Source organism: Molothrus aeneus, chromosome 19, assembly GCF_037042795.1.
Source record: "Molothrus aeneus isolate 106 chromosome 19, BPBGC_Maene_1.0, whole genome shotgun sequence".
Classification (NCBI taxonomy): Eukaryota; Metazoa; Chordata; class Aves; order Passeriformes; family Icteridae; genus Molothrus; species Molothrus aeneus.
The window spans coordinates 9,547,075-9,574,976 of NC_089664.1; the positions used below are offsets into that span (position 1 = coordinate 9,547,075).

The 27,902-nt window shown below is 44.4% G+C and overlaps 1 protein-coding gene across 1 annotated transcript; it reads left to right on the forward strand.

The window, feature by feature from the left end:
* Nucleotides 1-394: 394 nt before the first annotated feature.
* CNTRL (centriolin) lies at nucleotides 395-27,538 on the forward strand. Its single transcript, XM_066562960.1, has 43 exons — nucleotides 395-556; nucleotides 1,645-1,906; nucleotides 2,224-2,357; nucleotides 2,833-2,963; nucleotides 4,270-4,411; nucleotides 4,930-5,116; nucleotides 5,213-5,406; nucleotides 6,516-6,563; nucleotides 7,092-7,211; nucleotides 7,726-7,951; nucleotides 8,397-8,506; nucleotides 8,998-9,192; nucleotides 11,526-11,679; nucleotides 12,101-12,321; nucleotides 12,940-13,116; nucleotides 13,388-13,522; nucleotides 13,617-13,762; nucleotides 14,165-14,345; nucleotides 14,816-14,995; nucleotides 15,237-15,416; nucleotides 15,921-16,037; nucleotides 16,331-16,475; nucleotides 16,943-17,082; nucleotides 17,570-17,753; nucleotides 17,987-18,285; nucleotides 18,471-18,679; nucleotides 18,813-19,005; nucleotides 19,333-19,463; nucleotides 19,601-19,741; nucleotides 19,857-19,983; nucleotides 20,153-20,317; nucleotides 21,044-21,203; nucleotides 21,309-21,424; nucleotides 21,906-22,123; nucleotides 22,494-22,651; nucleotides 22,911-22,984; nucleotides 23,284-23,472; nucleotides 23,822-24,047; nucleotides 24,225-24,430; nucleotides 25,212-25,481; nucleotides 25,559-25,621; nucleotides 26,285-26,479; nucleotides 26,684-27,538. Exons 2-43 carry the CDS (start codon nucleotides 1,693-1,695, stop codon nucleotides 26,753-26,755), a joined length of 6,873 nt encoding a protein of 2,290 aa, XP_066419057.1. The 5' UTR covers nucleotides 395-556; nucleotides 1,645-1,692; the 3' UTR covers nucleotides 26,756-27,538.
* The last annotated feature ends 364 nt before the right edge of the window (nucleotides 27,539-27,902 follow it).

A 27,902-nucleotide genomic window follows, 5' to 3' on the forward strand; every position in this document is an offset into this window, starting at 1 on the left:
CACAGGGTACAGATAAGGATAAAACACCTATCAGCAGAGTAGGTTTTATTGTTGATACAGCGGCTCGGGTTTGAAATAAACCAACACCCCTCAAGGTTGCATTGTTTATACAATGATTTGGGTTTATTGTTTATACACTTATACAATGATTTGGGTTTCTTGTTTATACATCGTACAGTGATTTGAGCTTTATTTACCGCAAATCCCTGAGGGCTCCCCTTGAGGGGACGCGGCGGGAAATGGCGAGGCGGGGGCGGGGCCTAAGCGGCGGGAAGGGGCGAAGGGGCGGGGCTTGGCGAGGCTCCGCCCCTCAGCCGCACCCGCCGCTATCGCCGAACCGGACAAAATGGCGGCGGGGCGGCCCCTCAGGGAACGCCCTTAAAGGAGCCGCAGCACCCGGGTTCGGCGGTGCGGGCGGCGATCGCTTGCCGAGGGGAAGGAGGCGGCGGAGAGCTGCCTGGAGAACCGGTGCCATCCTTCGGGAGTGCTGCGAGGCCGCCCTGTCCGGCCGTGCCGCGGCGGTGAGCGGTGAGCCGGCGTTACCATGTCAACGCAGGTAATCACAGCGGAGGCCTGAGGGGGCCGGCCCGCGGCCGCTGACCGGGAGGGGATGGGGGCCGGGAGAACGCGGGGCCCCGATCCCCGGGGCTGTCACTGCGAAGGCACAGCCCTGTCCTCAGGAAGCAGCGGTGAAACCACGAACTGCGCTCCTTGGAACACGAGGAACGCCCCAATGTGGCTTTGCGGTAGCGCGCCAGCATCTTCTTCCCTCTCCGGCGCCTTCCAGTCTCACTGTCCTGATCCTCTGTGAATTGTGTTTCTAAATAATGGATAGAAAACAGTGGCCCTTTTTCTTGCCCCACCTTCCCTTGTCCTCATTTCCTTTCCAATTTCGGAGGAAAAAAAATCCATGACAATGAAGAACATATTCTTAAGGCACAGTGTCATCACTCACAAAGCTCCAAGTTCCCCTCACAGAAGACCTTTTTTGTCTTAAAGAATGTCTTAAAATGTGCTCCTTGTTCAGTGGGTGGAGGTGTTAGTAAAGCTCTGTCCCTTGGAGATGGTTGCTACAAGGACTCTGTCACACGGATTACATGACTTTTCCTGCCCTTATCCCTGCGGAAATGTGTTCATCCCTGAGGGAGGTTTCTGTTAACATTCTCTGGAATTTCCCAGGCAGTCACAGGATAGTTTGTTTGCTGAAAGGAAAACTCTGGGAATGCCAGTGCTGGACTGATCCTATTTTTTTTTTAATCTTGGTTGCCTTTTTCTGCTTGCATTTGTTCTTACTGCAAAGTGGGTGATTTCAAGCTTTGGGATCAGTTGGGATCCAATCCTCTGTTTGTGTCCCTGCCAGCTCTGTTAGCCTGAGCTGAGAGAATCTCCAGAGCTGGCAGGCTTTGTGTAAAGCACAGCCTGCAGGACAGGAGGAAGATGAGCTGCACACACAGAGCTGCTCCATCAGTCCCTGGGGCTGTGCTGTAGAAGGGTGGGAGTATAAAGGTAAAATTCTTCCCAAGGCCAGGAAAACTGGAAGCTGGCACCCATTGGAGATGTGTTTTTTGGCAGCTTCTGCGGCACCTTTGTTGTCATGCAAACCTTTGAGATTTAGCTTTCTACACAGACTGATACTTGTTTCAGTTCTTCCAGGTATTGCCATGTGATACCCAGCATTTCTGGCAATGAACAATGAAGAAAGGCTCTGTAAGGAAAGTTCCAGGTAGAAAACCACAAGCACCAGGATCCCTGATACCTCAGCCAATGTCACCTGTCACTTCTGGTGCCACACGTCCACGTCTTGGCCAACAGACCCCTCCAGCAGCTGCCAAAAGCATGGAGCAGAGAGCCCAACAGTGGGAGATTCCAGCAGAAAATGTTGGAGCTGCTTTTAAATTTCAGAAAGGTATTGTATAGTCAATAATACTGCTATCCAAGCACATACCACAAGCATTAAAAGCCAGTGTGATTAAAGATGTATGATCTGTTGGAAAGAAGCCTGAAAATTTTGATTTGATTTATCTTTTTTTTATTTTATTTTATTTTATTTTATTTTTAACACAAATGTGGAAGTGGGAGTAATGAAAGCTGGGGAGAATAATGAGACTTTTACTCCTTCCTGTAAATGCTTCTGGGGGGGGATAATTTTCAATGTTTTTCCAGTATTCAGTGGAAAGAAAATAGCAAATATAAAAATCATTAATCCTTTCTGTTTAATTTCAGGTGAACGTGGTGTTAGCCCAGGGGTTAGGTACATAACTGAGCCCCTTATAAAGGGTCTGTCAAAACAGCAAAATCTGGCTTGTATAAGCTCACTGAATCTTTCTTCCCCAAAGGATGGGAACAAGAAATTTAAGGTAAGTGTTTGGAAAAAAACTGGAAATTAAACTAAGTTCTGAATAATTAGCATTTATTAGGCTTATTTTTAAGTGGATGTAAATAGCGCAATCTAATTCTGTTAGCCTAGTTCTGCAATCAGCTTCTGTTGAAAAAAAGGCAGTTGAGACTTGAGCAAAAGAAAAAGAATTGGCTCATTAGAATGATGCTTAAAACAGATTAGTTCATGGAATTTTTAGGTTCTGGATTTGGTTGGTTCGGGATTTTTTTTTAATAACATGTTGCTTTTGATGTAGATGAAAACTAGGCCACTGTAAATTTAAAATCCAGCTTTCCAAAACTGTAGAAGACTGTACCTAAAGGGGGGTTATAGAATACCACAATGAACTGTGATTAATAAAATATTAGAGTATTTGGTATTTTTGATTAATAGAAAGCTGCTTTTCTCTTTTGAAAAAACCCAAACCCTATGCTAAGGGATTTCCTGTTCTTTAGTACATAGAAAATTTGGAAAAGTGCTACAAACTAGAAGTGCTAAACCTTAGTAACAACCAAATAGAGAAGATTGAGAAGTTGGATAAACTGCTGAAGCTGCGTGAGCTCAACTTGTCCAACAACAGAATCAGGTGAGAGGAGCCAGCCCAGGCTTTGGGGAGCCCAGGGTCTGTAAAGCTGATTTTCCTTTCCTGCTTGATTTCTCTCACAAGAGTGAACACTTGAGGTGAGTTTCCCAGCTCTATGTCAAGACTAAGAGGCTTTGAGGTCTCTGTAAAGAGCTCAAGCTCTGAGGTATTGGAAGCATGAATAGTTCTGGGAAGTGCTGTCAGTGTACATGGCTGGGGTTTAATTTGTTTTCCTTGGAAACCAAGCCAGAAGTGCAAGTTTCCAGATACCACAACAGAGAGTGGTATGAAGAGCAATAACCCAATTAAGTGCGTTAAAAATTAATTAAACTTTTACTGGTTATTATTACAGGTAATATAATAAGTTTTTCTTTTAGGAGAGGAAACTGAATGGGCTTGATCAGGCAGGCCATAAATTCCCTAAATTGCCTTTGAACTCTTTTGAGAGCCTGGTGTCTTGTTTAAAGCATTGAAGGGTAATGGTTCATGCAGTAGCAAAACTCTTCATCACTTTTAATTTTCCTGTCAATGAATTATGATTTTTACTATTGTGGAACTGCCTTTGCAGCAGGGAGGCTGCCATTTCAGCAGAGACATTTACAATGGGAAGTGAGTAAAACCCCAGAGTTCATTTCTACACATTGCATTCACACAACTTCCTCTCTCAACAGGAATTGAAAAGGGCAAAGTAGCTTTTAGCTCCTGCTCTGTTTTCACACTTTGGTTATTTACAGCTCATATGTACCCAAAAACCAGCACAGTCACAGGAGCACATCCTGCTGTACTTTCTTATAATACTCATGGTTTACTTTATGTTCATGCTCAAGTAAACTACAACCTAGCATGGTTTCCTCAATAGTTTTAGTGAAAACACTAAAAATGTAGCTCTTCATGCTGTCAGTTTACAGATGGTCCTTCCTTTTTATGGGGGGAAAAAAACCCCACAAAACAACTGTATTTTGATTCATCTTTGTGCCATTATGTTCTCATGAGAGAAAGAGCAAATTTTGCCTATTAAAATGGAGTTAGCACACATTAAAATATTGTTAATATTGAAATGAAGACATGCAAAAGTAATGAGTTTGAGACAATGGCAGAAAATTGTGCTATGATTTTTGGTCTTAATTTAGTACTTGTAAGTAAGCTGGTGTCATTTTATTTCAATTGTCCATGGCACTAAATAATGGCTTTGCTGATCTCTTGGTTAATTCATTGTGACAGATTTTGTTGTAGTTTATCCATATTGCCTCAGTTTCACTTCAAATTTGCTGTGATTCATGACAAATTCCATTCTCCTTCTCATTTTCAGCAAAATTGAAGGCATAGAACATTTGCAGAACCTACAGAGGCTGAACCTGGCAGGGAATGAGATTGAGCACATTCCTGTGTGGGTAGGGAGGAAACTGAGATCCCTGCGCAGCCTGGATTTGAAACAGAACCAAGTGTCCTCAGTAAGTGATCCTGGTTAGAAACAGGCACTGCTCAGCCTGAGCTGGGGGTTTACACTGATTGACTTCCTCTGGGTCATTGCTGGGTGTCTTTCCACACAGTCTGCTGGGAAATGCAGCAGTTGGGAGCCTCATAAAGTTATTGATCAGAGAAACTCCTCTTGTGCAGGTGGTGAAGATACAAACCTGTGTTATGTTGTTTGGGAAGGCCTGACTTTTTTGGGGGTTATTCATCCACAGGCTTTAGTATCTTGATATTTCCAAGATAAAGCTTGATTGCATTTACACTCTTTGCAGTGGCATTTTTTATAGAGGAAATAATTTGATTTTAAGAAGTGGCTTTAGTTATAATATTGTGTCTTTTGGTAGGTTTTTAGAGATTATTCTTTAGTATAAAGGTTAAAATAAGTCTTTGAATACATGTATCATAAAACATTCTACATAATCAGAAATTCACTCCTGGGGTTTAATTCTTCTCAGAAGGATGCCTAATCATTGCTTTGTTTCTCTATTTTATTTAGCTCCACGATATAGCTAAACTAAAGCCTCTGCAAGATCTGACCTCTCTGTTCCTTGCTGGAAACCCAGTTGCAAGTCTGCCTCACTACTGCTTGTACACCATATTCCACCTGAGGGCACTGGAAAACCTGGATGGACAGCCAGTGACAAACCATGACAGGCAGGAAGCTCTGGAGAGGTTTAATTTGGGTAATAATCTGTGAAATCTAAAGTGAATGAGACAGAATTTAAGTTGAGAAGGAAAAGATTTTTCTATTGGAATGTTTCTCTGATATTGTTTTTCAGAAGAGATAGAAAAATTAGAAAAAGAGTTGGAAAACACAAAAAAGGAGATGGAGAGCGTGAAACTTAACCAGACCAAAGTGCTTGAGCAACTTCAGCATCAAGATGAGCTCAACAAGTCACTAAAGGAAAAGGCTGTGCAACAGAGACAAAGCTTTGATGAGCTACAGAGGGACTTGGGCACCAAAAATGAGCTGGTAAGATAATCCCTGGCACTAAGGAAATCTTCAGAATGTCAATGTGGGAGTTCAAGTGACTGAAGGTTTCATTTTAAAACTGAGAGACTTCCAACTCTTTAGAAAGTGATTATTGCCCTTCAATATTCTTTTTGTGGAAAAAGTTGAGTATATGGAAGCAGCAGTCAATATCACTCCTGTGATTTGTAGTAACTTCTTTGTTTCTAGTAATTTTTTATGTATTTCTGTTTAAAATTTTGTTTGTTGGTGAAAGGTTAAGCTGCTGAATTGCTGATGTTCTGAATATCCTGAACATATTCAGATGTTCAGGAATATTGAGAATATATTCTGGTCAGACTCTGAGGTGCTGCTGCAATAAGGAAGGAAATTGCTATTTTCACAAAAAACAAGATGTGCCCACAAGTTGTATGTCAGTAATAGCCCTTGATTATTATTTTGGGTAATGCTCACCAGTTTAACTCCATTTCATTCACATCATCCTGAAGTCTTGTGTTAGAGTCTCTTCCATTGGTGGCCATAAAATGCAGGCAAAGTCCTACTGACAGAGAGTGCTGGGTTCTGAATGACCTGATGGGAACTTAATATTTGGATTTTATCCTGTTAGACTTGTCCTCTAAAACTGTATCCTTCAGACTCTCATACCTGGTACTTCCACAGCTGTTTCTCTGAGCACACACACACTCACCAGCAGTCTGCTTCTAAAATGAAGTTTGCAGTATAAGGAGATTTAGCAGCAAATGCTTTGCAGCTTGAACCCACTCTTCTCCTTTGGATGACAAACTTGGCTCACTTCTGTCTCCCTTTAGCTGGTGTCTGGGTTTGTCACAGTCCCTTTCCTGCAGAGCCTTTGTTCCTCACTCAAGGTAGCCCCACTGTGCCCCTGGGTTGCATGGTTGGTTTTATTTCTAGGATGTATTTGCACGTTCCCTGAAGTAGCAACATTATTATGAAGTATCCTAGTGAGATTTTATATTCACTGGTTTGGAATACAATTTTCTTGCTATTTTTCCCCCTTTTCTCTGAAACAGAGTTAATTTTTTGCATGACATTTATCAGGTTTTGAAATCTTTCTTTAAGCCTTCCCTGTTCTATTTCTTTTCCTCCATTAGTTCTGCTTTCCACTCTCTATTGGAATTGTGCTGCATGTTCTCCTTCAGGTATTCAGTGTGAAAAGTTGATTTAAAAAGAAATCACATGATGGACCTTTACTTAAAAATAACCTCAAAAGCAATCTAGCACATGGTTAAGCTAAAATAAAATACATAGACTTTGTACTCTTGACAATTGAGATATTTTGGTTTTTTAACAGATCATTAGTGTTAATAGCCCTCATGCTCACTAGTAGCAGCAAATATATTTCTTATTTTGGCCTAGATTTTGCTGAAGGATCATACCCAAATTATTGTTTTATCCTAAATTACATTTAAAAATAAACTTGTCACTTTGATGTACATAAATTTAAAAGGCCTTTCATGTGATCATTTGTATTCTATTAACTGTGGGGCTTTTGTCTCCTCTTAGTCACCATTGTAAAATTGCCCTTTGTGATATCCTTGATCCTGAGCTGTGCTGTGAGCTTTGTTCCCACGTTAGGGGCCGTGCCCTGCTCTCTGTGGAGCTGCACTGTGTGTGCCAGGGCTGAGTGAATTCCAGGGGATGATCTCACTGGGTTTGTGGTTCTTTAGCTGAAGCAGAAGACAGTGGAGCTGACCCGGGCTTGCCAGAAGCAGTATGAGCTGGAGCAGGAGCTGGCCTTTTACAAGATCGATGTCAAATTTGAGCCCTTGAATTATTTGCCCTCAGAGGTAATAATTTTTAAGTTGTGCATCTTTTTATTGCTGTTTCCCTTATTCTTCAACTTGGAAAATAAAAACCTTACTAGTTTTCCTATAATCTAATAGATACTGCTTTATTAAAGGCCCAACCTTTGTCATACCTGCAAACAAAAATGCCAGAATGAAATCCATAAGAAAAGTAAAGATCAGTAGTCATAGACTACAATTAAGTTATGTCTGACTAAACTTAGGTGCAACAATGTAATGTACCAAATATAACCTAAGTAAATTTAATATACTAAGGAAAAGTTCCTCCAGACATCTGCAACAAACTGGGCACACCTCAGTTGGGTTTGTTTGGTTTTAACTCCGTTCTAAAATAACAATGTTCAAGGCCAAAAATGTTAAGTATAATCTCTTTTCTTCTTATTCTTCTAATTTCAAATTGGTTTTCCTTTTTATGCTTGATAAGAGAGCTAAATGTATGCTAGGAGTTGGCTGCAGCCATAGTTCTGAGATAAAGACTCTGCTTCTTGCATTTCAGGAGGTTGAACTTGATAATGTACCTGGTGAAAGTCCCTACATTGGCAAGGCCAGGTACAAAAGAAATATGTTCATAAGGGAAGGCTTCATCTCTGACCAAGCTCAGCAGCTGCAGCTTGGGAAAGTGCAGCAGGGGGAAGATGACTCCTGTAGGAAACCCCAGCTGGAATTGCATCTCCAAAGTCTCGATAAAATACTGCAGGATAAGGAAGAAAAGATTAATTCAGGTAGAACTTTTTTTTTTTTAATTAAATGACGATAAAAACATGTGTAGCAGTGTGGTTTATTCCAGTGGTTACATGCTTGACATCAGAATAGAAACAGTGTGTCAAAGGCTGGGAGTGCTGGGATTTTAAACACTGGACTTGATGTATTTTTGGTACTGCAGTTTCTTACTGCTGTTATTTTAAGATAACTCAGGATGAGAGCATTACATGTTATTGAAAACACACTTCTAGGGAGGTTTGCTGCATGAATTTAATTGTGTTGTACTTGTTAAACAAACTTTGGACTTCTTTTCTGAGAAAGCAGAATGTGTTAGGTGTGATTATCAGGGTGTCAATGCTGTCCTGATTAATGTATTCATACACAGCTGTGTGTCAGTGTTATACATAATATTATAATATTATCATGTATTTTGTGGGTTTTATGTTGGGTTTCTTTCGTCTGCAGCACAAAGAAGATTAGAAGAACTGCAAAGTGAAATTGGAGACGCAGAGCAACAAGTGCTGAAAGTAACAGAGGAACTGCAACAACTGGAGGATGCTCTGGCTCAGAAGAAAGTAAGTTTTTCCACAAAGAGCAAGGGAAGGAGTTTGAAGCAGTGTAAGAAAATACAACTTTTTCTCCCCATTCTTATAAAGAGGCCACTGTACAGACATAAATCCATGTGTCAAGCATCAGAAAAATCTTCCAGGTTTTAGAGAGCTTGTTCATAAATCAGCTGTTGGAGCTGTATGCAGTTAATGGCATCTGTTCCATGTTGCTGCTGATTTATTGCTGCCTTCCCCAAATCCTTTGGAAGAACCTGCTGTGTAGGTTGAGTTGTGCAGCTGATAAGCAATGTGGCTACAGAATTGGCAGCAAGAATTAATTTATCACCATTAAACTAAAACAGCATCTTCCACTTCTTCAACTGTCATCAATTGTTCCTATTTTTAATTTTTAAATTTGCCTGAAAATCAGTGACCAGGATTGTCTTTATTTAAATGTTAAATATATTCCTGATCATCTCTCTGTTTCCAACCACTCAACATCCTAATGCTGTCTCCAGCTCTCCCAGGCCAGCAAGGAAGCAATTGAACAGAAACTGAGTGAAAAGTTACAAATTCTGCAGGAGCTACGCAAGGAAACCTTAGAACTGGAAAAACAAATAGAGAAACAGAAAAGAGAAATAGGGAAAAATCAAAAAGAGCTTGAAGATTTGCAGAGTTCTCTTGGTTCTGTAAATCCTGAGGATCCAAGGCATGTAAGTAAAACCAGAATCTGAAGTTGTTATATTCTGTGCAATGGACTAAAGGCAGCTTTAGCAGGTGCCCATTCACATGTGCCTTTTTAATGAGTTATATTCTTTTGCTGTTTATCAAAGTCATTACCTTATGATTTGAAAGTTAAAAAATCCCACCAAACCAAGCAGCTTTGGTAAAACACTTGAACAACTCATATTCCCAGCAGATGCTGTAGAGCACAGTAAGAACTCAATCTTTGTTTTGCACAAACACACTGGGCAGAGCCTTGCAGACAATTTCTGTGTAAGAAATCCTTCCTGCATCTTTCTGTGGAGTCTGGCCTTAAAGGTTTTTAAAGATCTGTGTGTGGCAGTGCTTATCCAGCCTTTCTCTGCTGTCACCTCCAGTCCTGAGGGAATCAGCAAGGCCCAGAGGTCACAGCTCCAGGGGCTGGGGTGCCAAGGACAGCCCGGGCTCCCACCTAACTTTATGACCAGCAGGGATGCAGGGCTTTTTCTGAGTTACACCTGTGCTCAGCTACTGCAAACACTTCTAGAAATGAAACTAAAATGAAACAGAATTATCTTTAATAGTGTTTTTTAAAAGCTTGTATCTCTAAACGAAAGTTTTTCAAGCCAGCTGGGTGCTTTTAAGTGAGAAATGAAAGTATTTTTATTCTTGGCTCCGTTTTCAGCAGAGGCACGCAAACACTTGTTTAAAATGCTCCTTTCGTATTTTAAACTTAATTTCTTCGGCTCTTGGGTGGCAGAAGGGCCGAGCGCGTTCTGGGAAGCCTCCCGGGGAAATGGCCGGGTCCGGGGGCAGGAGCGGGGCCCGGGGGCAGGAGCGGGGCCCGGGGGCAGGAGCGGGGATCGGGGGCAGGAGCGGGGCCCGGGGACAGGAGCGGGGATCGGGGGCAGGAGCGGGGCCCGGGGGAATGGCCGGGTCCAGGGGCAGGAGCGGGGCTCGGGGACAGGAGCGGAGCCCGGGCAGGAACGGGCCCGGCCCTTCCCGCGGCCGCCCCTCGGTTCGAATCACAACACAGGAAACGCCGTGCGGGACGGGCGGGAACGGGGCTGGGACCGGGAACGGGAGCGGAGCCCGGGCGGCGGCGGCGGCTCCGGCTCCGGCCCCGGCCCCCGCCCCGGCCCCGCGGAGACTCCGCTCAGTTCCCGGCCGTGCCGAAGCTCCCGGTGCTTTATTCAAATGAATTCCCGCTCAGGGGTGGGGCGTTCTGCAAGTGCTGTCTCAGGAAGAAAAGACAAAGGCAAAGCTGTAAGTGGCCGGGGACCTGTGGCTTTTTGTTTCTTTTTAAAAACTGCATTTTTGGTGCCATTCGGCAGCTGCAGCAAGATGGCTGAGTGGCAGCGGCTCGAGTTTTACTTGTTGAAATTTCGGTTTTGAAGGCTGCAGGGCAGTTTGTGTTTAGCAAGGTGATAAGCTGAACTGTGCTGATATGGATGTTTAAGTTAACTTCCGGTTTAATCCATTAAAAATACAAAAAGCTTTGGTTTTACCCATTTACTTTTGTTATGGAAGCAACTTTGTAAGTGTTCTTTTTTCTGAGAACTCATATTTAAATTTTCTGCTGTTAGCTTGATTTATTTTTTGAGCAATAAGAAAAACATGCAGTTAATCATGACAGTATAATTCTGTATTTTTCCAAGTTTCTGACATTTGAGTTGTTTCTGAGCAATTTCACACTGGTAAGAAATAACACTTTATTCTGTTGATAACCAAGTTTTTGTAAACAGCTGAAGCAATCAGTTAATTCATGTAAATGCATGAAGTCCTTGCCAGAGTCTGTGTGAGCTGTGTGATGTATTGGTCAGAAATATTTTAATAAAATAAGATTTACATAGGAATATTTACTTAGTAACTGTAAAGTTGACCCAACTTGCTGTTTATTCAGAGTATTTTCATTCAAGTGCTGACCTGACATGTTCTAATGCATCATCTGCTGTGAGGGCAATGCAGGATGACAGGATTAAAGGTTCTGGGAGAAATCATGTTTGTTCTTGACTGAGAGAGGAAGTGGTAGAACAAAATATAAAGGCAGGAAGAAAGATAGTAGCCATGAGTACTAATTTATAAATGCAGGCTTTATTCAGCCTGGGCAGGGGGGAGCCTGCAGACAATGCTGGTAGTCACAGATTGCTGCTTATCTGGGGTCCTTTGTGGGGCAGGACTGAGGGAAAATTCCAGCAAGTAACAAACCCCAAAGCACCACGGTGTATGCTGAGCTTGTGGCTTTTCTTGCTGGTAGTGGGACACTGCAGAACTGGGACAAAATCCCAATTTGATGTTTTAAATCTGTGCTGGTGCCCTGCTTTACCTTTCTGTTACTTGACAGGCTCACATGAAAGCTCAAAAAGCAAGTAAAGAGCAGCACCTGGATATAATGAACAAACACTGCCAGCAGCTGGAGACTCGCCTGGATGAGATGCTCTCCAGGATTGCCAAGGAGACTGAGGAAATCAAGGATTTGGAGCAGCAGCTCACTGATGGTAAACTTTAATTTTTGTCTCGAGGTATTTCTTTACTTAGGGCAACATGATAATTGAATTGAGGATTGATTTGTTTATCTTTGCTCAAATGAAATACAGAATAGGTACGAAAGGGCTAAAAAACTATTCTTAAATGATGTGAAGGAAACTGTGTGTGCTCACCTCGCTTCTACCTGCTTGGGAAAGAGGGGCAGGAATGCACAAAGAGCTGCAATTCCTTTTAACTCTTCCAGTGGTCAGCTTAACACAGTAATATTGGGAATCCTAACCTTAAAACCAATCTTTTCTCCTTGAGTTCCAGGTACTTGTTTTCACTTACTCCAGTGGCAAACATTTGAAATGATGAAGGAAGGCAGTTTGGTTTGCTTGGTAAATAAATGTGGCTTCTTAACTACCTCCAATTCATTTTGCATTCCTGCAGGTCAAATAGCAACAAATGAAGCACTGAAAAGGGATTTGGAAAGTATTATCACTGGCCTACAGGAATACCTGCAGAGTGTGAAGCATCAGGCAAAACAGGCCAATGAGGAGTGTAAGAAGTTGCAGAAGGAAAAAGAATCTTTGCTGGGAAGATTGGCAGGTCTGGAGGAGGATAAAAACAACCTGGAAGTGGTTGCCATGGATGCAGAAAATATGAGAAAAGTAAGGCTTAATACCTCTTTTCCCAAGTTTAGATATCTAAGAATAAACTGGAGAAAAATAAGCTGGTGATCAGACTGGGACTAGGAGAGCACAATTCCTTGGACTAAATAATTTCTGATATGGTAACATGATGAGATGCCCACACACCTCAAGAATAGAATCTGGCCTTTAAAGCCAGTGGTAAGAGACATGCAGTAAAGCTGTGCTTTGTGAGACATGGCTCAAAGTGCAGGTTTCACCTTGCAGACATCACTGCAATGGATTTGCAGTGACTCTGTGGGGATGTCAGTGAACCCTCTGACCCTGGCCAGGGGTTAGGGTGTGTGTCAGCAGCTGGGGTCTGTCCTGTCAGCCAATGACCCAGAGCTGTCTGGCATCCTGATGAGTGTTGTGTGAGCCTGAGCTCCTGGGACAGCTCTGTTTCACTTCCAGCTCCCCCTTTCTAACCTGGGAGTGGATTTTGGACAGTCAGTGGCACCACTGGCCTGACCTTGCAGGTAGAAGTGCCACCCCCCTTCCAGTTTTAATGCAGTTCCTGAGTTAAAGGGAAGGGAGGCAAATACTCTTAAATTTTGGCTCTCCCATGTGCATCCTTCTAAAATGGGTATTAAATTCCAGGAAATTGCAATGCTGGAGAGTTTGCTCCAGGAGCAGAGGGAGATAAATGAGTCCCTGCAAGGTGCTCAGGAGAAGGTCAGCACCCACAAGGCTGAGCTGGAAGCTCAATTAAGAGAGAGAGAGGCTGAAGCCAAGCAGCAAAAAGAAGAACTTGAAAGACTGAAACAACTTAGCCAGGTAAGAGCAGAGCTTTAGTCTGCCAGAGTTGTTAGCCCAGGACACCTCACCTCCAAAGCCAAATCACAAACTGCTGGTGTAGGCAGTTTGCTGGGATTTAGAACTTTGCTTTGAAGCAAGGTGCAGATGGTTTGCTTGGGGTTGTTTTGTTGGATCTTTTTGAGGTGTTGTCATGTTGTTACTGTTTTAAGAAATGCATCTGTTGTGTGTTTGGGTGACAGGTTGGGGTTGGGAGTGGGGATATTAATGTGGAGGTTTTGTGGTTTTGTAGATGGAGCTGTCAGCCCTGCAGGATGAACTTGAAAAGGAAAGACAACTGTTAGAGAATGCTCAGACCAAAGCACAACTGGCAGAAGAAAAGGAACAGCAAAATTACAAGTTGCATTTACAGTTCAAGCAATTGCAGGTGAAGTTTTTGGTGTATTTAAAATCCTAGCTTTTATCACTTGTGGATTTGTTTGCTTAATTTGTGTGATTTTTTTTTTTTGGTCTATTTTTAGGGAGACAATAATTTCCTAAAACAACAGCTTAAAGATCTCCAGAATCAACTAAACCATGCAGTTGGTAACTTAATTCATCCTGAGGATGTCATGGCTTGTGTAAATGAACTCAGGAAAAGGCTACAGACAGGAGCAGGAGAGATGAAGTGAGTGAAATAAAAGTACAGTGTGAGATTTGGGCATGTGAAAGGAGCAGGACAAGAGGAAATGCCCCAGGTTGTGCCAGAGAAGGTTCAGATTGAATATCTGGGAAATTTTCCTCACTGCAAGTCTTGCCAGACATTGGAACAGGCTGCCCAGGGCAGTGGTGGAGGCACCAGCACTGGAGGGATTTAAAAAATATTCAGATGTGGCACTTGGGGACAGGGGTTAGTGGTGGCCTTGGCAGTGCTGGGGGAGTGGTTGGATTTGCTGAACTCAGAGGGCTTTTCCAACCTCACCTGCATGAATTACACAGCATCTCTCAAACTTGCACTATTTGTTAGTCATGATTTCAGTACCTGGGATCACAGCTTAAAATCACTGTTTTCTGTCTTGGAACCTTTCAGGTGTCCAAATTCAGCTGATATTTTAGGGAAAAACCTTGCAAGTCTGCAGAAGGAATTCAATGACATCCTTGCTGATGCACAGAAGGAAAAAGAGAAAGCATGGGCTGGACAGAGGCAGTTGCAGGAAGAAGTGATATCCCAGCAGGAGAAACTGGAAGAAATACAGGAGAAATACAGACAGGCATGTATCAAACAACACAAGAGTGAGACAATTTCAGCTTGGTCTAAAAAATGTAACCTGCAGCTGAAGGATCAAGTTTCACTCAATGAAGCTTTGCTGTGCTCTGTCCTTTGTGTAACAGTGGAGTCTGATTTGATTTTTCATTAATATCTTCCTGATTTTTACCTGATTGTTTGGTGAATTGGAATTTAGTCAATGATCTGTCTCAGAGGCAACAAAGACTTTAATGACCACTAGAAAAATACAGCTCTGAATCTTCTTGAAAGATCATTATACATACCTGTAATAAAATAACTGAGGCAGTCTTAAAATATTACAGTTACAGTGGCACAGTAGTTACTTTTCCTTTCTGTTTTGATGCAAAGTATGCTGGTAACTGCATTTCCCAGAAATTTAATTAAATAATTAAAACAGAGTGGCTTTTGATTGGAAAAAAATGTGTGGCCACTTACTCTAACCTTTACTTACAGGTTAAAGCTGAAAACAGGCAAAATAAGAACAAGGTGCATCAGTTAGAGAATGAAATTCAACGTTTACATGAAAAAATAAAGAGCATGGAAGAGATTCAGGGCCTGACTGATCAGCAGCTCCAGGAGGCAGATGAAGAAAAGGAGGCCATTCTTGCTCAGCTGGAGGATTTAGAGAAAAGGGTAAGAATGGGTGAGGGCAGGTCTGTGCACTGTTTGATTGCTCAGGAAAGAGAAACAAAAACTTGTGGATTTTTGCTTTTTAAGCTAAAACAACACATATAGGAACACAAATGTTAAATATAACGTCTTGACTTTCCTTAAATTTTACTTGTCCTCACTTTAGATTTTTTTCTAAATAATATGAAACGAGGTAGGGGGGAGGATGAAGGTACATTGTAAAAGTCTATTTCTCTGCTTTCAGAGAAAAAGAGAAGATGCCAGGGCACAGGTGCAAGTGCTGAGTCTGGATAAGGAGCTGAAGGAGCTGCAGAGAGCAGTGGTCACCTCAGACAGGCTGGCAGCCACCGAGCTCTCCATCGCTGCAAAGCAGCTCCAGGCTCTGCAGGGAACTGTGCTCAGGATCCGCCGGGAGAGAGCTGAGGTCAGGCAGCATGGGCAGTTAATTAATTGCTTGTTAATGCCATTGCAGTGGGAGCAGGGCTGGTGTCCTTCAAATGAGCTTCAGAGCTTTCTTCTAAATTGTTCTGAGCTGCACAGGAGCTCTTGCTTTGGGCAGAGTTTGAGGCGCAGAGATGAGGGAGGAAATGTGGGTATGGACAGGTTCCTGCTGTGGGAGGGAAAGGGAGGGGGAAGATCATTCATCTCTTATTGACTGAAAGGCAAACAAGAGATAATTCATTGTTCTGTAAGCCAGAAAAACAAAAGAAAGGACTAGAAACTCCTTTTCAAACTGGGGAGCACTTTTGGCTACGTAATAACATCTCCTCTGTACCAATACTGTGAAGCTGAAGGAGAAACAGTATTTTACATGTGTCTGGAGTTGCAGAGCAGTCAGCTTCTCAATGGTTAACTTTTCACAATGGCACAGCTCAAGCTTGAGAAACGTTCCTGCAAACTACAGCTCAAATGAAAATCTCCATTTCAGGAGCTTGAGGAAGCCCAGGAGTTCTGTGCTGAGGCAGCTCGTGCTTCCCAGGCTCTTGCCAAAGCAGAAGCAGAAAGAGAATTGCTACAACGACTCCTGAAGGAGAAGGAAGAGCAAGTAGGTTGTTTGCTCTGTGTTGTATGATAAAACACCAGTGAGTTTCTGGAAATGTCATGTTTAGAGGTTCTTGCCCTGCCCTTTTCCCCTCAAGTTGTCCCAAATCAGTGTTCTTCCCTCCCCTGACACCTGCCCTGGAACAAAGTGAAAACTTCACTGCCTGGAGCAGCTGAGTTTTAGGAAAACCATCCATCACCTGTTCACCCAAGCATCCCTCATATGAGGGCATGGGAAGAGCAGCTTTGTGGCATTGAGTGGGAGCTTTTTGTGATTTAAACTTCTATTTCCAATAGCTTCTGCAGGAAATGGAGAAAGCTGGTGAGAAAACTGTTGCATCAGACACTCAGAAGTTTGAAATTAATAAATTAAGTGAGGCTGTGGAACAGCAAAAAGCAGAGATTGACCGTTTGAAATGGTTGTTGGATAATATTGGGACAGGTAATTTCTCTTTTCTCTCCATTTCTTGCAGACAGACAGGGATACAAAAGATTGTCATTCCCCATTTCTCACTGTTTGAATCTGGAGAATAGTGTTGAGAATAACCCTCTGTACAGGTTTATACAGGATATGTGTCAATGTTCATTAGTTTGCACTTTTTACAGCTCTTTAGGAAACACTGATTGTGCTGAGTATTCCATTTAAACTGCTCAGGACGTTGGCAGAGCTCTGTGTAAGGAAAATGAGCAGCACTTACCTGGATCTGAGCTTGTATTTCCACAATCTTAAACCACCAAACCCCCTGTGTATGCCTGTCATTATAGATCACATTTAGTTTGTTTCCCTCAGCAATCATTTTTTTAAAAATATAGTTCCAGTTGAACTGGATAACATTGAGAGAAAAGTTGAATGCAGTATTTATTTAACTACTTGCCTTGGCTGACTCTAAAATTGTGCTTAATTTGCAGGTAACAAAGATGAAATTGAAACCTTACAGGATGAAATTGCAGCCCTCAGAAATGTGCTCTTGCAGCAGAATGCTCACAGCCCCAGTACAGCAGAGCCCCTGAAAAGAGGGAGATACTGGTGCTACCTGCCCTCATCACAGGTCAGGACTAAAAACCCTGCTGTGGGTTGTTTTCCTTGTGGAAAGCCCTTTGGTGGGGGAAAGTGCATTATAAATTTAGTAGGTTTGGGGAAAATTTAACAACACACATTGGCTGGCATGTAGGAGAAATACTGAAATAAAACACACACAAATGTTCCCTGGTAAAGGCCTTTACTGTGCTGATGGGAGCCCAGGTCCATCCCATGGTGAGAGAACTGTTCAGGGGGCACTGCTGAAAATCCATTTAGGTAAGGGATAAAAGGAGATGTTGCAGACAAACATTTCTTCCACGAGAATATTTGTCTGCATTTAAAACCAATACTGTTAAAATATATTCAGTGCTTCTAAAGCAGCATCATGCTTAGAACTGAGAGACAGCAGAGTAAGTGTAACCTGTTCTGAAAAATCATTAGAATGTTTACAACAACTCCTTTATTTGCCATGATTTATCATTTCTAGATTAACACATGCTGTATTTTTTCTTTAGGCTTCAACTCCTGCTTCCCAGAGCACCAAAGACTCTGGGGTGTGTTTGGGGTGCTCTGGCACATCCCCAGCCAGGAGAGGGGATGCTCAGGACACGCCCTGTGGGAGGGAGGACTTGCCCAGCCAAGGGTGTTGGGTTTACTCACCAGTCAGAAATAGGTTGTACAAAGCAAATTCTGGCAAAGGTAAGTCAGTCTCAGAATGTTTAGGGGCAGACTAAAGATGGGCTTGCTTAGAGTTCACAGAGAGTTGGTTTTTGTTTGTTTTTTTTTTCTGAATATAAATATTTATTACTGTTGAGTAATTTTGTTTAAGCAACATTTTTGTAAATTACATAGAATTTACAATGTGCATTTGAAGACTATCTCTACTGGAAAAGTTATTAAAAGTAACATGTTTGGTTTTATCTCTTTTAAAGAAATAAGAGCAAAAGAAGATGGTGAAGGGAATGCAGGATCTCCTGTCCCTGAAGGCTCTCCCTTTGTGCCACCCCCGGGCACAGTTATTTACACAGCCCTTCCAGATGGGGCCCCTGCCCCTCAGGGTGTGGGGGTTTCTGGCCCCCCTCCTGCAGCTCCAGCAGCTCCTGGCCCCACCACCCATGGCCCAGCTCCTCTGGGATCCCAGGCACTTTGTGGCCCCCTGCCTCCAAACTTCACCATGCCCCTCATTCCCCTGGGAGTGCTCCTCTGCAACGTGCCTGAGCATCAGGACCTGGTAAGAGCCAGAGCTGCAGCTGGGACCCTTGGGAGCTGACTGACAAATGTATTCTAGGAAAAGCTCCCTGCTAGGAAGGGCCTGGATCTGGTTGCAGCCTTTGCCAGCTGGAGCTGCTCCTGGGTGTCAGGAGGCCTCAGCTGGAAAATGGATCCTGATTGTGCTGTTCTGTTCTCTGTGTGCAGGAGAGTGAAGTCTCAAGGCTGGAAGACACTGTGTGCTATTTAAAGTCTCAGAAATACAAAGAGAAATGCTCAGAGGCAGCTGAGCATAAATACAGAAGGGAGGTGGAAAGATTGCATGGAAATGTTGAAGAACTGGAGCAGGAGAGGGCAGAGCTGGAAGGTGAAGTGGCAAATCTGCGCCAGGCAGCTCAGAAACGGAGCACCCACAGGTGGGAACGGGCACTGAAAGGCAGCCTGTGCAAATACCTCATCCTTTTCCCAAGTCTAGAACTTCAACAGGCTCCCAGATCTTTGGCATCTTTGTATTTTAATTCCATGTTGTATTTAATTCCACCCTTTCAGGGACTTTATTGATGGCTACACCGACAGCCTCCTTGCAGAGCTGCAGCTGGAGAAGTCCCTCCAGCAGCAGGAAGAGGTTGCAGAGGAGATTGAGTGTGCAGAGAAAACGCTCCTGAAGCGCCGGGCCGAGCTCAGAGAGGCCAACAGGCTCCTCACAGAGGCTCAGGTGGAACTGGAGAGCACCCGGGGCAAGGTGAGGGAAGGCAAAGCCCTGAGGGCAGAAGGATTTGAGTGTGGTTTTGTTTGTCTAGGCAGTTTATTTTCACATGGGTAACCTGGAACTTCTTAAAATGCTTCTATATGGAAGTAAGTTGGGAAATAAACTGTGCTAGAAGAACTTGTTCAGTCCTTGTTGAAGAGGAGGAAGGTTTCCTGCTCTGGACAAGAGAGGAGAAAAGGTTGTTCGTGGTAGAAAGAGGGAGAAGGCTGAGGTGGAATATTCAAGCCAGGAGCTCACCTTTAAACAGCAAATGCAGCATGAGGTGAAATGTATTGTCTCAATCTTCAATTTTTGCTCTAGACTAAAAAGACTCTGCAGAAGTACAATCGTGCCAAACACCATTTGTCCTGCACTGAAATGGAGGCAGAGCAGCTGGAGCAGAGGGCTCAGGAAACAGCCACCAAAGTTGTGAAAGCAACTCAGCAGCTCAGGTACCCTGGGTGCTCCTCTGGGTTTGCGTCTCACGGGGTGAGGACAAGGACTGGGATCTTTCCAGTATCAGGACACTGCTCTTGGAGAGGAAGAGCTGTTAAAATGTTAATATAAAAAGGCATAAATGCTCTTCTAGGTTGTTACAGACAGATACGAGGAGTTTGGAGCAGCTTAAGAGGGAACAAGAAGGTATTTTGAAGGAAATCAACAAAATGGTGGCTGCAAGAGACTCTGAGTTGCAGTCATTAAACCAGAAGATAGAAATGCTGACTGAAAGGTGAGGACTTTCAATTTACCATGGACTGTATGAAGTTAAACATGTCCTCCTCCAGTGAGTCACTGCCCAAGATATTCTCACTTCTGCTGACTCCTGCCTTAATCCTCACTCTCAGCCTTCAGAAGCTCCAAGGTGACATCCGACTTGCAGAAGGGAACGAGGGCCAGCATCTCCAGATCATCAGAGAAGCAGAAAACCTTGTCCAGGGCAAGAAAACTGAACTGGAAACATTGAAAGATCAGGTGAGGCTTGGCCTATTAACCCTGGGCTGTCCATTTTGTTAGAATTAACCTTTGTCTCACAGTTATGATCCCAGGCTCTCTGATGCACTTTTTCGTGTGGGTTTTTTTCACGTTTAGCCACAAAAACAAAAGCTTGCACTGATTCTTCTGTTAAACTTCTCCACTGTAGATTTCTGCTCAGAAGCAAGAGCTCCTGTTCCTGGAGCAGCAGGTGACTCAAAGAACAGAAGAGCTCCATGGCCTCCAGGACTGCATTTCCCAAAGGAAAGGTGACCTCAAGGAAGCTCTTCGAGATGGAGAGACTGAAGCACATGAAAAGCTTCTCCAATTAAGGGCAAGTTTCCCAAATGAGTTTTCAAATCGTTGTAGCAAAAGACTTGAAGTCCTACAAACATTCCAGGAGGTTTCCACAAAATCAGTTTTGCTTTTTGTGCCCTCCCCAGACCCACTGAGAAATAGAACATGGAATTTTATGGGTTTGTGTGACTAAAAGCTTGGTCCAGATGCACAAAGAAGAATTCCCCAGTTCCAGTAACTCTTACAGAATTGGTCCCCTCACAGCTTAGTTACATTAAATATAAGTCTGTGAATGACTTCCTGTTGCTGGGGAGCAGCTGTTGAAGGAAGTCAGTGTGATCAGTGTGTGTAAAACACAGCACAGCTGCCCCAGTCTGTCCCCATCCCCGTTTGCACAGAGAGGATTCTGTACTTCCCTGCTGAAATCAAAACCAAGTATCAGGGCTAATTAGATTTTGTGGTTTATTTTCTTTTGTGAGAGCTTCTTGTCTGGTTTTGTTTTAAGGCCTATTATTCACTTGAATGACAATGTTGTGGTAAGATTTGGAGATCAAAATCTTTGCAGAGTTACTACTCTAAATCATCAGCAAACAAGACCTTTACTTAAATATTCTGTACTTTTTGTTTGTTAAACCACAATATTGATGACAGACTGTTAAATTATTTTATAAATATTTAGAACTTCAGTTCAAAGAAAATATTAATTTTAAATTGCAAAGAATGGTGTTCCTTGTAACCTTGTAACACTGATACATTCTCACAGGAAATAAAAGTACTTCTGGAAGAGCTTAGTGTTGAGAAGAATGAACTGGATGTGCAGATGAATGAGAGAAGAGCACAGCTTTTGGTCCTAAAGAAGGATATTAGAAAGGAGGAGGAAAATCTTCAAGCAGTACTTGGTCAAATCAGCAAGCACAAGATGGGTGTGTCCTGGGATTTACTGGGTTTTGTGCAGATTGGGAAGGAGCACACAGAGCTCTTTAGTTCTCATCCTAATCCAATAACTGCTCTTTATTTCACCTCCCTAGAACTGAAACATGTGCTGGAAATGCTGGAGCTTGAGAAGAATGACCTGGAAGGTTTGAAACTCCAACATGAGCAGAAGGTCAATGAGCTGGAAAGGACCCAGGTGGCTGTTCTAGAGGTGAGAAATGCCTCTGTGGCTGGTGCAGGAACTGGGACATCTGTGGTTCCCTTAAGCCTTGGGTAACAGAGTCCTGACACTTTTAAATCAATCAGTTTCTAATCTGATTTCAGCTTATCACAGAAAAGTCTTAAATCTGCCTAGGCCCTTTAAAATAATGGGATTTTTTGGTGTATGTGAGAGCACAGAAGCTCTTCTGGGGCTGTAGAATGATGGGTGCTGGGTTTAGGAATTTCAGAGTCTTTTTATCTGGATCCTGTCACTTCCAAACAATGAGTGTGGAAGGAGTTTAACTCAGCTGGGGGATCTCTGGCATTGAAAAGGTCCCCAAGGACTTGGAACCATTTTATTGTCACCTTCCTCCATTGAATGCACCCAAATCACTCTGGCTGCAGCCAAGGATGTCAGTACTTGTTCTGCTTCTGGACCACAGAAATGTGGTGCTCACCATGCCTGTTTTCCTTTCTTTTCCTTTCCCCAGGAGAAGTTAAAGCTGGAGAATGCTCAGAGGTTGTTGCAGTGCCAGCAGGGGGAGGTGGATTGGCAGGAGCAGCTCCTCAGGAGGGACCGCGAGGAGAAGGAGCAGCTGAGCTCCCACCTGAGGGCTCTGCAGAGCAGCATCGAGGCTCTGAGCAGGGACAAGGAGAGGCTGGAGGAGGACGCCAGGAGTTTGGAGAAGAGATTGTCACAAACCAAAAGGTTCAGGCATTTATTTCTGCAGAGATCAGGAGGGGTGGGGAAGTGTGTGAATGTCTGTGTGGTGTAATTAAAAATACAGCTCTAACTCTGAGGTGCCCAGTGATACAGAGCAGGCATTTTCTTATGTTCTGTGGAGCTTTTGCTTGAAGCCTCTCTACAGCAGATTTAAAAAAATATTCAGCAATGGAGCTGATGAATCAGCAGCATTTGTTATATCCTGCAATGCCATGAGAAATATTACAAAAAGTAAAGTGTTGCATCTTGGAACAGGCCATTTGTCTTGCTCTGACTGCTCAAGGGTTTCACTGACATTTTTTAAGTCCTCACCAAGGATTTCCAACTAACCAAGAATGTGATTCCCATTTTACAGAGACTTAACTGCTGCTGAAGACAGCAACAGAACTGCTCTGTCCAACATGGAAAAAGTGGAATTGGATGTTAAGAACCTGCAGCAGGAGGTGGAGCTACTGAACAAGCAGAAGAAATCACTGAATGCAGAGATCGTTGCTGTCCAGGAGGATCTCCAAGGTAAAGATCAGTTTTGGGGTTTAAGCAGTGATACACTTGAAGAGAAATTCTGTTCAAAGACACACTTGAACTGAACTGTCTGATATTAAACATTCAGCATGCTCACATGTCCATAGGCAGAAAGAATTGAACATGTTGAAAAGATGGACATTTCATAAACTGTGTTTGTCTTACTCTTTGCTCATGAAAAGAGAGAATTTCTGTGTATTGGCATTTCAAACTGCTGATTGAAAATTCTTGTCACCAAATACTTTTCTAGGGAAAAAGGAAGAACTGGAAACACTGAAAGCAGAACTGAATGACACGAGGCAGCAGCTGCACCTTGTGGAACAGGTTGGTCTTAGTGAAACCCATCCTTATGGTCACTCTGGGAGTCTGTTGTTGCTCCTGACCTGTTCATGAGGGCAGAGCTGAACACCAGAGCCCTGCAGAGCTGAGAGCAGGGATTGCTTTATTGCCTTCTTCTTGCTGAGTGTGGAGTGGCTTTATTCCTTCTTAGGGAGAAGATCATTTAAAAACAACCAACCAAGCAGCACCTCCTGGCTCTTTATCTGGTGGCTCCTTTTGATTCACCCTGGGGCTGGTTCCTATTCCCAGCTCTTCCTGCCATGTGCTTTTGTTTTCCATTGCAGGATTTGGAAAACAACTCCAGGCAGCAGGAGGAGCTGCTCAGGGAGCAGGCAGCCCTGAAGGAAGAGATCCAAGAGTATTTAAGGAAACGTAAGGAATGCCAGGAGAGGCACAAGAGGAGGCAGAGCCAACTGCAGCAGCTCCAGAAAAAGATTGAGGAGAAGGAAACAGAACTCGCCCAACAGGAAGCGGTAATGAGCGCCCTGAGTTGCCTCACTTCCTCCAGACCTTAAAAATAATTCAAAAAGTTTGAGGAGTGAGTTTACAAATAATCACAAAAGCACAGATTGGTTTGGCCAGATTAGCTCGGGTTGGGTGAGGAGTTTCAGCAAAGGGTGACCCAACAGGAAAACTGAGGGAGCTGTTCTGAAAATGAGAGAGGGAAGAAAAATTGACAAACAGTTTTTGTCAGTAGGCACTGTTAGACTGCAGTTCTTTGCAATTTATGCTGGTTTTACTTCTCTCATGTCTCTTGTGGTGGTTTTTGTTCTCCCTGAGTTGGTGCTGGTTCAAGCTCAGAGTGTGGGGGGTTTCTGGCAGGTTCTTCATCGCCTCAAGCAAAACTCAGAACGTGAAGGGAAAAAACTGGAAGAATGTGCAGCTAAAGTGAAGGATCAGAAAATCCTGTTGGAAAAGGAGCTAACAGATCAGCACAAGAAACTGGAGCAGGCAATAGCTAAAGTCAGGCTGGCAGAGGAGAACCTGGGGAAGCTGGAAAAGGAGGAGTCCCGGTGTGCAGCTCTTGAAGAAACCATCAAAAAAAGCAGTAAGAGTCATTGCACAAATGAACTGCCACCATCTCTGGGGGCTGAGGCTAATGGCACAACAAATATTTTTGTTCATCTTGTTTGGGTTCTTGGTGTTTGGAAAATATCTGCTGTGTATGTAGTGGGCCAAGATAAGTTTTGCTAATCAGGATTTTTTTTTTAAATGTTCTTTACAGAACATCAGCTCTCAGAAAAAGAATTACAGTTGCAACAAAAAGACAGAGAAATACAGTGTCTTCAGAAAGAACTGGAGGTCTCCAAGTCTGAGCTAAAGCAACTTCAAGGTCAGATAGTGTCAGAGAGGCGAGAAGCAGAAAAACAAATCTTGAATCTGAAAGAAACACAGAAAATGCAAAGGATGGAGCTTGAAAGCAAACTGCAAGTAAGTCCTTGCTGAGTGGGGAAAGTTTGGGGGTTTGGGTTGTTTTAAACAGCAGAATGATGGAACACCCATTTTGTCATTGGAGGAACAAAGTAATGCAACAACTTCCTGAGCAGACTTGAGGCAACCCCTCTGTGACATTGCCAGTGCTGCACAACACCCAGGTCACTCCTGTTCCTGCCTCACAGGGGTCAGGGGTCTCTGAGCTCCTGTTGTGTGGTGGGTGCTGCAGTAAAAGGCATCTCCCTGCACTTCCCTAGGAGCAGGAGCAGGGAGGGGGCAGCTTGCAGAGTGCCAGGGCCATGGCTGAGCTTGTCCCCCACAGTCAGGGGGGACTGCAGCCACTCCCAGAGCCAGGGACAGCTGGGGGCCACATCCAGGGGGGCTGAGGGTTCATGGCTTCAGCCAAGCTCATTTTGTGTTGGTTTTAAATCTCCCTCCTGTACTCAGGATTGAAAATACACCTAGAGTTGTCATTTATGCAAATCACTAAATATTAGCAATGTTCAGATTCAGCAGGCATTTAACAACTTGCCAGTGCCAGCTTGGGCCAGCTTTTTCTTCTTTAGATACTCAATTTAAATTAAAAAGTGATTCACCTTGCCTGACTTCTTCTAGTCCTTCAATAAACCCTTTAGAAATTGTTGTGAAGTCCTTTAAAAACAGAAGAGAATGTTGTTGGCAATTGGAAAGCTTTTGGGAAGGCCCTGCAAGGTCAGAGTGTGAGGCAGGTTTAGGTTAAAGACTGGTGTTTGTATAACCCAAGTGTTTTGTGCTGCAGGTTAAAACCCAAGACCTGGAAGAGAGACAAAGGGAAATGGAGAGTGCAGCAACCTTGCTTAACCTGGAGGTTGAAAATGAGATTAGGACGGGGTTTAAATCTTCACGCTCATCTTCTCCAGACCCCTTGGAAGATTTGGAAGCATCATTGGAAGGAAAGAGGAGCCTGCAGTGTGAGTGTGATAACTCAGAGCCTGCTCCCTTCACTGCTGCTGACAGACAGCTCCTCTCCTTGGAAGAAAAGTTCAACATTTCCAGATTCTTCTTACTGGTAAAATGCTTTGGGCAAGTGGCTGCTCCTGGTGCTCTGTTGGTCCCTCTGGCTGAATGTGCTTTTTTTCCCCCAAGGATGAGCAGTGGCGGGGAGAGGCACGCCGGGAGAAGCTGCAGCAGCATGAGGACAGGCTCAAGGTGCCACATCTGTGCCCCTCACATCCCTTGGGCCCCTTCCAAACATGATCTGAACAACCTGGGGGAGTGGGGATCCTCCTCCAGCTCGGGCAAATCCACTCTGTAATGACCAGAGAGAGGAGCCTTGGGTGGGAGCAGTAAAAGCCTGGCTGTAGCAAGATAAGTAACTTTAATTGGCACTTAATTGGATGTTGGAGTACCCCAACAAGATTCTCTCATTTCTATCATCCTGTGGTGTATCAGCAACGGGACAGAGGAGCTCAGCACCACCCTGATCACCTTAAGGTCCAGGCTCTGTTAGAACACAGCCATCAAAATGGAGCTTATTTAAAAATAACTCCCAAACCCACTGCCCCCTGCTTGTGCTGTGAGACTGCACCTTCCAGCCTTCAGGGCTGACTTTACACAGTGCTGCCAATGCGTTTTGTGCCCACCCTGGTGTGCCCACCCTGGTGTGCCCACCCTGGTGTGCCCACCCTGGTGTGCCCAGCCCCTGTGACCGTGCCGTGTGCCCACCCTGGTGTGCCCAGCCCGTGTGCCCAGCCCCTGTGACGGTGCCGTGTGCCCACCCTGGTGTGCCCACCCTGGTGTGCCCAGCCCGTGTGCCCAGCCCGTGTGCCCATCCTGTGTGCCCAGCCCCTGTGACCGTGCCGTGTGTTGCAGGCGCAGCTGCGGCGCTGCATGGCCAAGCAGGCCGAGGTGCTGCTGCAGGGCAAGCGGCAGACGGCCGGGAGCCTGCACAGCCTCCAGCGCCAGCTGCAGGTGCTGGATGAGCTGGTCAACAGCATGGCCTCAGACTCCTCCTTCCTGGCCAGCAGCCCCAGCCTGGGATCCCTTCACAGCGTGACAAAAGCTCAGGTAGGGTTCTGCTGGGACCAGGATTCTCATCTGGGGGTTTAATGGTTCTTGTCTCGCTGGGAGCTGTTACAGCCCTGTGCTGCCTCTCTGCTAGGCTGGGCAGGGGTTTCTGAAGGTGGTGATCTCCCCCTACCCCTGCTCTGGCAGTAGCTGATGCCTTTGGAAAGGCTGAGCTTTCCTCACGGTGCTTTGGGGTTTTTCCAGGTCCCCCGCAGCCCGGGAAGCGCGTTGGGATCGCCGGTGCTGCGTTCCAGCTCCCAGGGGATCTCTCGGTGAAGGCCAGAGGTGAGATGTGGCTTCAGGCCAGTTCCAACCTGCCAGAGACACGAGTGGCTGGAAGGCTGAGGGGCCGTGGGGCAGCTGTGGCTTCACAGCCCACACTGTCCCTTCCCAGGGACAGCATTCCTGGGGCTGGTTTAGGTTTAGGTTTGGTTCTGCTTTAGGTTTGTGTGTTGTGCAGAAGAGTCTGGGTGAGAGCTGCTGGGAGCTCTCCTGGGACATGGAGTTACTGCTGCATAAATTGTTGCCATCCCTGGTCTTTCAGGAACTTTCCTGGTTCTACTGTTCAGCCCCGTGGCTGAATCTCGGGGACAGCTGGTTCCACCCCAGCCTGGTACAAAAATGTTCTTTTGTAACGGTTTAAGGTACAAAGGTTACTTGAAAAGTGGCTTCACTTTAAAAGCAAAGCCCAAAGCACATCCACAGCTTGGAGAGGAGCCCTCAGGTGCCATCTCTGAAGAATTCTCCTACCTCACTGGGTGAGCCTTGTCTGAAAAGGTCTTTGCCACCACTCACAAACAGCTGCTGCAAGGCCTCTACTGTGAAGGTTTTGTACAATTGACAACAGGTTTTTATATAAAAGTTGTTTTTTAAAAAAAAAATTAAATGTGTATTTAAACATGTCCAAACCAACCTCCTATTTAAGTGTCCAACTAGTGGCCAGTTTCCACTTTAAAGAAACTTTGTTCCAAGGTCTATCTGTTGCCAAATGCACGGAGGTTTAAAATACAATTATTTTGGATACTTCCCTAAAATAAACTTTTGTGATTGATGCTTTTATCTGGGGGTGCTTGCAGATTCTTTTCCTTAAAGCTGTTCTCCAGGACACTGATGCTGGCACAGCCCTGGCCAGTGACAGTGCTCCGAGTGCTGGGGCTCCTCCTTGCAGGAACGTGTCCAACACTGGCATCTCTGTCCTTGTCCTCTTCCTCTCCCCAGGCTTGGCTGCATCACTTGTCTGAACCAGGTGGATACAGACAATGGCTTCTTAACAAAATTACAATCAACTCCCTACTGAGCAGAGGAAAAGCCACTTTGTAAATCCTTCAGGCAGCAGGACAAGGCACAGGCCAACAGCCAGTGGCTGTGCAGGGATTGTCCCGGCCCTCCCCACCCTTCCCCAGGGATGGGCTTTGGCATCAGT